Source organism: Hemiscyllium ocellatum, chromosome 2, assembly GCF_020745735.1.
Source record: "Hemiscyllium ocellatum isolate sHemOce1 chromosome 2, sHemOce1.pat.X.cur, whole genome shotgun sequence".
NCBI lineage: Eukaryota > Metazoa > Chordata > Chondrichthyes > Orectolobiformes > Hemiscylliidae > Hemiscyllium > Hemiscyllium ocellatum.
In genome coordinates, this window is record NC_083402.1 from 142,773,386 (window position 1) to 142,788,176 (window position 14,791).

The 14,791-nt window shown below is 41.0% G+C and overlaps 1 protein-coding gene across 2 annotated transcripts in view; it reads left to right on the forward strand.

The window, feature by feature from the left end:
• Positions 1 to 14,791, forward strand: part of focad (focadhesin) — a 192,733-nt gene that overhangs the window by 34,429 nt on the left and 143,513 nt on the right. For both annotated transcript variants that reach the window (XM_060841002.1, XM_060841010.1), the window contains exons 6-7: positions 9,930 to 10,031; positions 10,508 to 10,712. In XM_060841002.1, coding sequence (XP_060696985.1) covers positions 9,930 to 10,031; positions 10,508 to 10,712 — 307 coding nt within the window. The remainder of the gene's footprint in view (positions 1 to 9,929; positions 10,032 to 10,507; positions 10,713 to 14,791) is intronic.

Sequence of the window (14,791 nt, forward strand, 5' to 3'; positions counted from 1 at the left end):
CAAGCTTTGGGTCACAGGCAAATGACCAGACCTTAAGCACTAAGGACATGATTATCCCCTGGCTGGACATGGCAAAAAAATGTGGCAAGTTGGCTTGGACAGATGTCCTCCCCTTCTTGCTACCTCAGCAATTACAGATGCTCCATGGGTCACCGGCTTCATTCGGCATCAACGAAGGCCCTTATATTGTCAATTAAGGGTGTTATTTCACCAATGGCCTGATTATGTGCCTTTCTGGTGGTAGTGAGGACTGGTTTCTGATCAAGGCAGTCTCCATGGTGCCAGTCAGGAGCGGGAAAGAGGGTTTCGGGGTTCACTGATGAAGGCCATGCCCCTGACTTTGCTGATCCTTACCCTGCAAGATCCCAAAGGTAGGCACTTGTATTCTCACCATTTAAGCCCCTTAAGCCTCTTTCTTGCCACTCAAGGCATGATCCCTAGAACCAGAAATTTCATGCTTATGATTGGCTGGCTGTTCAGTATTTTAGCATCAAGGCTCTGGATGTACAAGCATGAGCTAATTGCTTGCATTGAACATCATACGTCAGCGTAAAATGTGAGCCTGAGACCAGTGATGCAGATTCTTTTGTCTAATTGTAAGCTTTTTAAAATAAAAATCTGTTGATTTGGACTTCATCCACCTTTAACTTAAGGGATATGTGTTTAAAGGCAAGAATTGTAACATCAAGCTGTACTGAGGCATAGAATTTCAGATGTAAATGTTATAATATTATTGAGCTTGATATAAGGTCATGTGGTGATAATTGCTAAGTTAAATACATTCTTTATTAGAAATATTAATTAATACAGAATTTGACCAAAGCTATGGCTATTGAGGGGTCTGTACTTTGTTTTGTGCATTAGTAGCTGGCTTATAAATAATGCTTCAGCCCATTGATGGTTATTCATTGTGGGACCTTCAAACGTAAATCAAATTCAGTTTCCTACAAAGCTCTGGAAATCCCAGTCCGAGGTTAAGCACACCCTTCATCTTACATTTATTGAATCATGGTGATGCTGCTCTGTGTTAGCTGTGTCTGGGTGATGTTAGAAAAAAGAAAACCCAATAATTTTCAGGAACAGTTTTGTGAATATCCATGCATTAATTGCAAGGTGAAAGCACTTTCCACTCCTTTAATCTCTTTTGGGAGCCCAAAACTAGAGGGCGTAGGTTTAAAGTGAGAGGGGAAAGGGGTAAAAGGCAACTTTGTCACGCAGAGAGTGGTGCGTGTACAGAATGGGTTGTCAGAGGAAGTACTGGAGGCTGATACAATTGGAATATGTAAAAAAAACATCTGGATGGGTATATGGATAGGCAGAATGTTGAGGAAATGAGCCAAATGCTAGCAAATGGGACTAGATTAACAGCATATCTGGTTGACGTGGAGGAGTTGGACGAAAGGGTCTGCTTCCAAACACGCACCGCCGTTTGCGTGAAAAAGTTGGCCCTAAGGTCTCTTTCAAATCTTTCCCCTCCCACATTAAACTTGCTCCCTCCTGTACTTTGGAGGGGGGGGGGGGGAAAGATCTTGACAATTCACCTTATCCGTGCCCGTCGTGAGCTTAGAAGCTTCTGTGAGGTCACCCCTCAGCCTTTGACGCTGCAGGGAAAACAGCCCCAGCCTATTCAGCCTCTCCCTATAACTCAAACCGTCCAACCCTGGCAACATACTTGTAAATCTTTTCTGAACTCCACAGCATCTTTCTTACAGCAGGGAAAGCGAAATTGAACACAGCATTGCAAAAGTGGCCTAAACAATGTCCTGTACAGCTGCAACCTCACCTTCCAATCCTGTACTCAATGCCTTCTTTCAACTCTAATCTGCTTCTCCAGAGTTAAAATCCTTGACTGTGTGAATAGCATGCTTGAATATCCTTGTGTCTTTTCTATTGAAGCATTTTCTTGCTCCAGAGTGCCATCCTTCATCCCATCTTTCTAAAATAAGACGATTCAATTTTTCTTTTTAACCTGAGTATGGAGTGATACGTACCGTGCAATTTTGTCTGTGATATTCCCAGTCAGAATTGTCCCCACCAACCTTTCCCATTTTAAAGAATTGGGAGAAGCAGCCTGAAATGTTGTTCGTACAGTTTTTATATTTTGCTTTATGTCAGTTTGCCTGGGATTGCATCAAAGCAATCATTTTTATTGCTGAACAATAATGTGAAGTGTTTTCTGAGGTTAAACAATCCATCAAGATTGACAATTTGAAAGACCTATTTACAATAAAACCTTGCTGAAATAATTTGTTTGGTTAAATTGACGGCCAGTGAAGCAGAGAAATTGAGAGCTTAAAAATGTAGAGCATTGTCCTAGACTGTTTAGTGGCAGTGATGGATTATCAGAACGGATATATGATAACTAGATATCTGGAATTATATCTTGGCTGTTATGATATGCTGTGTTCTATGTTAATTAGCAGCATTGTTTGACTTTAGTTGTAGCCGGACCATCAGTTTATGTGGCTAATCAGTGCAGGTTCCTCGTTTGCATTTTGCGATGATGTATGCACGCAAGAAGGAAGGACAATACATTATTATTCTAACACTCCGTGCACTGAACCAGTCAACATGTCTGAGTGGCAATATAAATGTGAGCTTTATTCGATTATTTTTGGGACAGTAGCTTTGAATTTTGTGTAAATGGACGATTTTGTATTCTGCAGTTGAAAGCCTTGATTATTTGATTGTTAAACATCATCGGGAGACTTACTTTTTCTTAAAAGCTGAGAATAAGGTTTTTTTAGTCTTGGAGAATACAGCAACAGTCTCTTGAGTTGACCATGAGTCGTCACCAAGTCTCCCAGAATTTCAGAAATGTGTGTCTCTGTTGTTGGATGACTGAGTTGTCAACAGTTGTACCGCCAACTGTTTAGTTCGAGGGTAAAAGGGAGTGAGGTCAAGGACAGCCAGTTGACATTCTATCTGGATGAAAAGTTGATGTTGCATGTAGTCGGAGGGGGAAGAGGGTGAAGAGGGTAATGGGAGGCCATTTTTGCCATCAGGTTATAGGCTTCCGCACAAGTTAATGAATATCACTGACAGAGGTTCTGAGTAGTCAGCGCTAATGAAAGCGCTAATCTCATTCCCGATGAAGGGCTTTTGCCTGAAACATCGATTTTCCTGCTCCTCAGATGCTGCCTAACCTGCTGTGCTTTTCCAGCACCACACTCTCAGTGCTAATGAAAGGACTCTCGGATTTGTGAGCTACCATAACCTGATATGGTTGCAGTGCCACCATGATGAATTGTCTGGGGATTCCAGCACAATGATCAGAACAGGCTTTCCTGCCAAAAGTGGATTTGAGATTAGATTAGATTAAATTAGATTACTTACAGTGTGGAAACAGGCCCTTTGGCCCAACAAGTCCACACCGACCCGCCAAAGCGCAACCCACCCATACCCCTACATTTACCCCTTACCTAACACTATGGGACAATTTAGCATGGCCAATTCACCTGACCCGCACATCTTTGGACTGTGGGAGGAAACCGGAGCACCCGGAGGAAACCCACGCAGACACGGGGAGAACGTGCAAACTCCACACAGTCAGTCGCCTGAGTCGGGAATTGAACCCGGGTCTCAGGCGCTGTGAGGCAGCAGTACTAACCACTGTGCCACCGTGCCGCCCACAACAAGATAATCCCCTTAAACTGAGGAACACTACAGCTTTTACTCAAAGTCTAAAAATCGGGGAGAATATTAGAAACTGGGAAAATCCAAGGACAGGTTGCTTAAAAAAAGGACAATAATGCTGTGGAGAGTATGGTTTGTGATAAATTTAAAAGAGGAATGTTCCTCTCCTGAGTTTGAAGTATGAGCTGTCTATAAAAAAAGACAACTGTGTTCAGCCAATCGTGCTTTTAGCTACTTGTTACCGTACAAATTTTAAAACTTGATATCTTAATTTGCAGTTCTTTCAGTTTTGAGCTGGAAATTCAAATTCGCTCTTGAATCTTAGCAGGCTCAGTGGAGGTTACACACTAAATGCCAGACTGTCTGAAATGTGCTGGGTATTGCAGCTTTGTTTTGTGGGAATAAATAAATGTAAGATCAGTGGTTCAGTGCTTATTATTCAGTGTCTTTAAAAACACTCAATGAAGTGGCAGTCTGAGTGTCTGCTACTGTTTCATGTCGTCTCAATAATTGTTTTCTATGAAAAATTGTGCAAGGAGGCTGCACTGTTGAATATCATATGAAATCCTAGTTATAGACTATCTTCTATAACTTCTTCCTGAAAGTGTATCAGTCATAAAATTTGGGCTGTTAGCTAGTTGTGTGTTTTTTTTCAATAACTGCCTTGATGTGCTCTGTTTTTGCTGCTTCCTGGTGACTTCATTGTCCCCTTAAACATTAAAGGCCATGCTCCAACATAAAGTAATCATACTGGATCAAACACTCATTATTTTATTCGGGTAAAATGTCAAATAGATGTGACACAACGGAACTCATTTGTTGACTTGACAAGGTTGAGAGGTGAGAAGTAATATGAAGACTTGGTGTGTAAGGTTAGCTATTGATTTTAGCTTACGGTGTAATCAAGTTCAGCATTTGTCTTGTTAGTGTCTCCTCCTTTAATTAAAAAGCATACCATTTCTCAAAAGACACTGTTTGAAGCATCATTAACGTCCTGTCAGACAGAAGCATTCAATCTAAGCTATAATGACTTTATCCAGTGGATAAATGAGAGGAAAGCAAATTGTCCCTTTGTGTTAAATAGTCCTGAGAGACATCTAGCAAATGGCTTGACTGAGGTTAGACCAATAGTGTCCTACTTATCCCTTTCATCTGGACTATTTGCTGTTTTTTTTAACTCACTATCTTCTGGTGCTTTGCTTGGAATGAGACTTCAATAGCGATGAGGTTGACAGGTGTATCTATTATCTCTTTGGTAATTTGGAAGTTTGGGTGATGTGTTGAGATGTGCAAATTTTAATTTTGTGTGGGAGTGGCATTTCCACAGTTTTACTCCATAACATAAATGATAATAAATCACTTGGATCTTATGCTATCTGGTTAGGAACAGGTTAACATTGTGCATGGCCAGTAGATGGGCCCTGCAGTTGCTGAAGCAATTCTTTCAGAAGTTCATGCCTCATTTCATGCATCACTTCAACCCTGTCAATGCAGTGTATGTTAACTTGTATTTGACCGGTGAAAGGGCAAGGTTAACTTATCACAAAGGTACTCTTTGGCAACAAATGATATTGTTCAAGTAGTCACCTTAACTGTGTTCCTGACAAATTACATGCAGTGACATTAGATAGGTTTCTGCTGCTTAATGTGACAAATCTCCATGGGAACCTCTCTGAGGACAGAGATGGTCAGGCAGATTGTAACTGGTCACTCTATCATACCAAGTGACAAATTCTAGATGAACATGACCTTTGAACTCTGTTTTGTTGACCCCAGGAAGCCTTTGACTATCTTTGAATCTTAGAATTTATCCTTTATCTCCTGGGGCATTTTCATTTTGAGTTTTTGCAATTAAATATTACGATTGCATGAGATCAAGTAACCTGGTCATGAATTCTTTCTTTTAATATTTATTATATATTATTGCAACTGCAGGGTGATTTGATTCTAATACCAAATCTCAATGGTCAGTTACTCATCAAGCAGAAGACCGGTTTCTTATTTGAAAGGGGACAGTTCAATCTGTCACGGATTACCGAAACTTGACGACTCTTTGATTGGCATTAGTCCATCCCCAGCCACAATATTTGAGATGGTACTCTTTGTTGAAGAAGTTTTTGACCCATTTCAGTGTTTTCAATCAGTTTTTCTGAGTGGAGGAGAGTGGAAATGCTAGACTTAAGGGTTGGGTATTAAATATACAACATAAAAAGAATTATAAAGAAAGCTTGTAAAAAGGGTGAGAGGAGACTTAATCAGGGTAATTGATGGATCTGATGAGCCAAATTACTCTCCCTGTGCTCTAAACACTTCATAAGAATACCTCTTGATTATCAGCCTCGTTTTTTGAAACTGTGACTCCTTGAGCGAGACTCTGCACATAGGCTGTTTCCCTATCAGCATCGACACTGTCAAGCTGTTTTAGAATCTGTAATACCAATTGGACCATCTCCCATTCCTGTGAACTCCAGATATGTAAATTCATTCCACTGATCCTCTGCTTCTAGACCAATCCTGTCAACTTGGAATCAATGTAGTCAGCTTTAGCTGTAAAAGCAAACCTGTCGTTCTTTAGGAATGGGGACCAAATCTGGACATGGTGCTGCAAGTGTGCTTTCACCACAGCACTATATTATTTCAGCAAGGTTTATTTAATATTACACCAACCTCCTTACAATGAAGGATAATTTAATATTTGTCTTTCCAATTCCGTGTTATACTTGCATGTTAACTTTCTGTAGCTTGTGTACAACATCTCCCAAGTGCTTCTGCATGCTAAAGTTTCTTTGTTTCTTTCTTATTAAAATTTGAACATTACTGTTCCTGATATTTGACTGTGGGGCATCAAAGACCCCTAGCAAAACCGGAGTCAATGAAAATTCCGGGGAAAATAATCAGTCCTGTTTGATTCATGCCTCACACAAAGGGAAATGGTTGTAGATGTTGGAGATGGTTCATTTCAGCTCTAGGATGTCATTTTAGGGGTTCCTCAGAGTAGTATCCTCAGCCCAACCATCTCCACCTGCTTCGTCCATAATTTTTGTTCCGTCGTTAAGTCAGAAGTGGGGGTGTTCGTCAATGATTATAGGATGTTCGCCATTCACGATTCTTGAGAAACTCAAACAGATTGTCTTGATATGCAGAAGGATCTGGATAACATTTAGGCTTGGGCTGATAAGTGGCAAATAACATTTGAGTCACACAAACACCAGGCAATTACCATCTTGAACAAGAGAATCTAACCATTATCCCTTGGCATTTAATGGTTTTACCATTGGCTCCCACATTGTCAACATCCTTGGGGTTACCAGTGACCAGAAACTGAACTGGACTTGCTATATAAATACTGTAACTACAAGAGCAGGTCAGAGGCGAGGAATCTTGCAGGTGTATTTCACCTCCTGACTCCCCATGTCCATCACCTGCAAGGCGCAAGTATAATGGAATACTCCCCCATTTTCGAGATAAGTGCAGATTCAACAACAGTCCAAGTTTGACGTAATCCAGGATGGATCTGTCTTGACTGATATCACATACTGTCAGAAACATTCATACCCTCCATCACAGAAACACATTGGCAGTAGTGTGTATTCCTGATGAAGGACTTCTGCCCGAAACGTTGATTCTCCTGCTCCTCGGATGCTGCCTGACCTGCTGTGCTTTTCTTGCACCACTCTAATCTTGACAGTAGTGTGTATCATCTACTGCAGACATGTATCAAGGCACTTCACACAGTACCTTCCAAACCTATGACCTCTACCCCATTGAGAAGGACAAGAGCATCATCTGAAAATATCCACCCAGGCCACTCATAATAATCCTGACTTGAAAATATATCGCGGTTCCTTCAGTGTGTTTGGGTTGGGACCCTGGAACTCACTCCCTAACCACACTCTACATACACCTATGCCTTGTGGATTTCGTCAGTTCAACATGGTGACCTCCTGCCATCTTGTCAAGCGAAACAGAGTACCAGCAATACATGTCTCATAAACAAAGACATTTTACACTCCAGCTGGTGTTCATTTTGGTTCCTCCAAATGAAACTACTAATTTGACGTTCCCCACACTTGCACTTCATTTTCACCTCTAGACCACGCACTAAACTGATTTTATCTTTTTGCACCTCCCGTATATTCTCCTCACTGCTTACTTAACTTTGTATCATTAGCAAATTTGTCCATCTTACAGTTTGTCCCAAATTGGATTATTGATGTAGATGGTAAATGGCTGAGACCCAAGGTTTAGTGTTTGAAATAATCTGCTGCCCACCACAAAATTCCTCTATTTATTCATACTTCCTACACAGGTCCATCTAGAGTTGCCTTTAATTGACGGTAAAATGGTGTAGTCAGGAGAGGCATATGTTCCTGCTAATGAGCCCATGTGATCTGGTTGCCATGGGTGAAGGGGTTCTGCTCTTAGTCATGTTGAAAGCCTGGTACTGGGTTTAACATCTGGGCACAAAGGAAAAGAAACATGACCTCAGTGCTGTCGGATTAACAGGCTTGGAGACCGTCGACAGAGAGAGAGGGAGATGCTGTGTAAGCCACAGCTGGAAGACCACGAAGTTTATGAGTTTTCTTTCTTCGGAATGAAGACAACAGACTGGATTTGAGAACGAAGCAATCACCCAAATGGACCTTGGGGCTGTAGGTCAGCTCAATTCTGCTCAAAGAGATTGAATGAAGTGGATTTGTTAAAGAGGATGTAGTGGGCAACTTGCTGTGATATGGCAGGAGAAAAGAACCTGCTGAAATTCCAGAAGGAATTTGAATTTGGGCAGGAGGGTCAGAGAGATCAAGAACAGTAGGGCATTTGGAGTTGCTTCTGTTTGGGAGGCAGGGATGGGTATCTCCATGAACACTTCAGAGAATGTCAAAAGAGGCAGAAAGATTTGGTTCCAGGTGTGTTTAAGGCTATTGAAACCTGAAAAAGTGGCAGTAGTGTAAGAAAATATGAGAAATGATTATCCTAAGAGAAACTAATGGTTGGGGAAACTGGATTGAGAAAAATGCTAACATCTGTATGGCTGCCTAATTTTATCCAGAAAGGCACTTAATTAACGGACTACCAATACTGAAGTGGAGACCAAAGATCATTAATGTGTTAAATTTCACCATCTCTGGCATGATGTTCTATAATGCTAGGCTTGTGCTACCTGCTGTGATCATCAGTCAGGTAATGAACAGTTTAACCAGCCCCACTAGGCACGATTTCTTATGCTCACAAACCATAAATGTCAGTATCAAAGGTGAGATTTTTGCGCATTCTACTTCATTGTTTTCGATACCTCATTATTGGCATTAAAAGATCAGCCCCCAATTACAATGTAACTAGCAGTGCAGCAAAGAAAGTTATTGAGAGCAATGTGAACAAACCATTTAACATGACTGTGTTTCCTCCCACTGAATAGGAAAATTAGAGTTATACATGCATCAAATCAGCTGCTTGCATGGTTTCAATGCAGTTAGACATCAGAAAAAGTGACATGATTGAAGTACCTAATTATGCTGTCATTCTCAACCACCATTTTTGGCTGTAGTTTAGGTGATATGAAAGTGCACATGAGAATGCAGTGAAGAAAAAGAATATGGTGACAATTATTTTGAGATGGTAGAAAATGCTGAGCTATTCTGGAATTCCTACAGTGTGGAAATAGGCCATTTGGCCCAATAAGTCCACACCGACCCTCTGAAGTGTATCCCACCCGGACCCATCGTATTCCCATTCCCATACCCTATTCCAGTATATTTCCCCTGACTAATGCACCGAGCCTACACATCCCTGAACAGCACAGGCAATTTAACATGGCCATTTCATGGCCGGTTTCATAGGAGGAAACCGGAAAACTCTGAGGAAACCCTCACAGACACTGGGAGAACGTGCAAATTCTTAACAGACAGTGGTCTGAGGCTGGAATCGAACCCAGGTCCCTGGCGCTGTGAGGCAGCAATGCTAGCCACTGTGCCACCCAATTTCATCATCACATCTCATATTTGACCACCTGGACATAATGTTTTTAAATTTAGATCCAAGTTTAAGATACAGATAAAACTTGAATATATTATGAAGACAACTTTAGGAAATGTTAACTGGAATTGAATGCAATAGTTTGCTGGCATACTTATTGTATTTATTATGTATATTTGTTTATAATTTAAAATGATCTGATGCCAAGTTTGTTTTTACTTTAACACCATCATTCTTGAGATGTGTAAGCGAGATATTTTGTTGGAGACCCAGCTGATGAAGTATTCCGTCTGTGAATGGTACATTTTGTTTTGGTACAGGAACCCCCCACATCCTTTTGTTTTTGTATTGGAAAACCGACCCGACAGCTGGCCGTTTCTCCTTCAGCAGATAGCTTCCATTTTTCGACAACCTCCGAAGAGGTAAATTTGTAATTTCAATAGTGGGATATTTGTTAATCAGTGATAGCTTTCCTGTAAGATGATTAACAAAGCAGTTGCGTTAGTTATAAGGAACATGTTTTAAAGGAGCCACTTTGCACACGGCCTTAATACCCTCCTGTACTATATCAGAGGGGTGTGTGTGGGTGACTCTAAACTTACTGAGCATTTGCTCTGAACTTGCTTTTAGCTGAGGAGGCTCTGAAGCTGGCAGAACCTGGAGGAAAGGAAAGGTCAAGCATCATCTTGAACCTGTCTCATGCTCCCCCTCTTGATTGATAGCAGTGTGTCATTTCTCAAGGTGTTGGTCCTGAACAGTTGCTTTCTTTGTTGAGGAGCGTTGTGTGTAGTGTAGAGATGATACAATAAAGGAGAAAGTGGCAATAAATGGATGAAAAAAAAATCTTTAGTTTAGATCTAGCAGTATTGTTTAAATTTTCTTTGACCCTTTATTAAAGGTTAAATGCATCCATTGTGCAAATGATGGCACCATTTTTCAAATACCTGTACTGTGAACCCTGCTGCCTGCGAGAGAACTCTGAGCTTCGACTTAGCCTTCTTCAGATTGTACTTCAAAGCCAATCTCAAGAGGAACAGAATGCACCCACTCTCTTTACCCAGCAGGTCCTCCAACTCTTCTTTGATCTTGTTCCTCACTTGCAGGTAAGACCTCTCCATGCCATTGTCGAGATTGTTTTCTGATGGTGTTGATGTTAAAAATTCACAAGTTACAGCTCTTTGAGTTCCCATCGAAGCAACAGCTGGGGTCATAGAATCCTGAAGGTTGAAAACACTTTCTTTTAGCTTAAATTAGCTTTTGGAAGTGATTTTTTTCAGAATGAGATGATCTATAAATCTGTTCTCAAAATGATATTAAGCCTTTAACTGTGGAGTTTAGTATTCTTGAGCGCTCTTTGTCCCTTTCACTCTCTCACGTGCATACCCTCTTACTCTCTCTTTCATTCTGACTGCCCCATTTCCATTTGCTCTCGTTTGATCTCTCTCTGCTCCTTTCTCTCTCTGCCCACTTCCCCATATCTGCCCCTCTCTTTTCTCTTTCCTTTCCTCCTCTCTGACTTGCCCCCTTACTCTTTTTATTTGCTTCTCTCTCTGTCTCTTTCTCTCCTCCCTCCCCTGACCCTTTTTGCTCAGTCTCTCCCTTTCCCGGCCCCTTTATCTACTCTCCTTTCTGGTGAAACTAAATCAAACCCAACAGTTTTGAGCACAAGTCACACATAGGGAGCTACTCAGCCAGATAGTTAACAGCATGTTGACCCTTTTCATTTGGTCTAACTTTGAGCCCACTCCAACCCATGATCAGTGACTGGAAGCAAACTGTTTGACCAGAAGCCAGCTCTCTGAGAAATGTACTGCTTAAAGGGACCATTACCCCAATACTTAATGTAGGATTTCCCTCAGAGCACCTGGGACATCACAAAACAAATATTAGAAGTGACTCTACTCAGCTTATTATGGAATGTTGACCAGATTGTCACCTTGTGTGATTTTATTGTACTGATATAAAGTGAGTATTTGAATGCACTTAAATAGATGCAGGGGATGTTGCCTGTCACTCAAAGTTATAGCCAATCTTGGAACACACTTGGGCGATTTACACATGACCATTAAGGTTGTGCTGAATTAAGACTAATCATGGGAATGGTTACTGTCTGCTGCACTCCAGAGGAGAGATTTTGTTTGATGCGTACCTTCCTTATTATGGCAGGAACTTGACATGTTTCTCATTCACAACTAGATTAGTCTTGTTAAATTTCATCTTGATCTTTTATTCCAGTTGCCATATTACTTAATTGTCACGTCAAAATGCCATTGTTTCAGTGTAATGTCACCTTGTAGCTTCCTTGGCCGTTATGTGGAAGACAGGATAATAACTACTGTTATTGACCCCGAATGGAATTCAAATCCACAGCCTTTGCTATCCTAATTAAACTGTGAGGGCATGATGAGTTTGAGTTTGATTTATTGTTGTCACTTGTACTAAGATACAGTGAAAAGTGTTGTTTTGCATGCAAAAGAGGATGATCATGTCATACAAAGTGCATCAGGATGGCAGAACAGTGTAACAGCCGCAGAGAAAGTGCAGAGAGAGAGAGAGAGAGATCAATATCAATATTGAGAGGTCTGTTTGAAAGTCTGATGACAGTAGGGGAGAAGCTGTTCTTGAACTTGTTTGTTCAGGTATTCAAATTTTTACATCTTCTGATTGACAAAAGAGGGTGGAAGAGAGTATAAGTGGGTGGGAGGTTCTTTGTTGATGTTGGCTGCTTCCCTGAGACCACAGCCAGCATAGACAGAGTCCATCGATGGAAGGCTAGTTTTGATGATGGATATGCCTGCACTCACAATTGTCTCTAATTTCTTGCTTTCTTGGGCAGAGCAGTTGCCATACCAAGTTTAGGGTAGGTTGCTTTCTATGGTGCTTCTATAAAAATTGATGAGATTCACTGTGGACATGCTGAATTTCCTTCACCTTCTGAAGAAGTAGAGACCTTGGTGTGCTTTCTTGACTGGAGCATCGACATGGATGGACCAGGATAAATCATTGGTGAAATTTACTCTGAGGAACTTGATTCTTCCAATTACTTCCACCTCAGCCTCATTGATACAGACGGTGGCGTTGTCCTCCACTCCGCTTCCTGAAGTCAATGACCAGTTCCTTCATTTTGCTGCCACTGGGGGAGAGATTACTGTCCTGACACCATGCTACTAAACTGTCTATCTCTTTCCTGTACTCTGTCTTGTCATTGTTTGAGATCCAACCCATTTGGAAATCATGCCTTATATAAGTACATCACGGTAATAGAACAGAACGCAGAATTTATTGGTACAGCTACAGAGAAGGTGCAGAGAAAGGTCAGCTCTAATACATGAGAGATCTGTTCATTTGTCACGTAAAAGCAGGGAGGAAGCTGGTACATGTTTTCAAACTTTTCTATCTTCTGCCGAGGGAAGAGGGTGAAGAGAGTATAACTAGGGCGAGGGGTGTCTTTGATTATGTTCGTTGCTTTCCCAAGGCAGTGGGAAATATAGATGGAGTATGATGCATCTGTAAAAAAAAAAATGGGTACAAGTCATTGTGCCCATACATCTGTTGAGGTATATTTAGCAGGAAGACACCGGCCAGGTTCATACCTGAGAAGATAGTTGTAAGCTGCCTTCTTCAATTGTTGCCGTCTGCGTGCTGAAATAAAATAGACCTTGAAGAGCATAAAAATGCCTCACTGTCTAATCCCTCAAACACGAGGACAGTGTTTCCCATGTAATGGTGGGGAAAATCTTTGCTAACATTGCCTAAATAGTTATGTTGAGTGTAGGGCTGAGAAATGCTTGGCCAATGCCTATTTCAAGTAGTGAAAAGGCAGAGTTATGACTGATGTGATCCTGTCAGGCAACTTAAAGAACTATACTGGGAGTGATATTTGGACCCATGTGTTCTTGTTGATCTTTCAAAGGCCTTAAGTCAGCAGAGAGCATTTGGAAATTACTGGGCAAAGTTGACTATGCTGAAAAGTTCATCCAAATGATCTATAAATTTCACAATGAGGCAACAGCTGAATTCATGGAAGCTGGTGAAGGTTCTTCCTCTATATCCCGACTGTAATGGAATTAATTAAAATTATCAGCGAAAGGAACATTCAATGAACTGAGAGCTGGTAAATCCTGAAGTCATAAATTACTTATGAGCAAAAGTGAAATCTCAGTTTAGATTGCATTTTGTTCAGGGAAACCACAGTGGATGCTATTGTAGTGAATGCATAGAAAATGCGTAAATATAAATCTGAAATTGAGATCTGCAATGCAGTCGATAGAGTAGTAATCGCCTGGTTAAGTTGTTCTAGCATGTGTGAAGGAAATACGTTTAACTGTGATCTCTCAAGTCTATGGAAGGTGTGTACAGGGTGATGACTGTTTGAGTGTAGAGGTGTGTTGGTAATTTTGGGGAGAAAAAATATTTTGTCACTGCATTTTGGTTCTTTTAAATTGTGCGTTTAAGAAATTAATGGCTTCATTCTGTGTTTAAGTTTAGTGGAATGGCCATGTTGATTTGAGGTCGTTGGTACAATCTTCGAATTCTCCTTCTGGCTCAGTTCAAACACCACATACATCAACACAAAGACAGAGAGTAATGTGTGACTGCCCTTCAGTTCACCCAAAATAAGTGCCCTGTTTCTGGCAGATGCAGTACTTTGCTGTTATTATTTGCTTCATTTGTAATTGTGGTTAATTTCAATTTTAAATGAGGAGTTGTTTATCACTGAGTTGAAACGTATATTTTTTTTGTTAGCTCAACCCAATTGTGTGGATGGAAATGTACTATTGCAGGTCAATGGGTTGATACTAATTTAGCATTTACACTCTTTTTTTTTTAAAAAAAACTTTGGAACTGAAACCAGGAATCATGCAAGAAGTGGATATGTGAAAAAAACATAGAAACCCTCCAGTGTGGAATCAGGCTCTCGGCCCATCAAAACCACACTGACCTCCAGAAGAACATCCCATCCCTGTATCACTGTAACCCTGCATTCTCCATGGCTAATCCACCCATCCCTGGACACTATTGGCAATTTAACATGGTCAATCCACCTAACTTGCACATATTTGTACTGTAGGAGGGAACTGGAGCACCTGGAGGAAACCCACCCAGACAGTGGGAGACAATGCAAACTCCACATGTCCCTAGAGGGTAGAATCGAACCCAGGTCCCTGGCATTGTGAGGCAG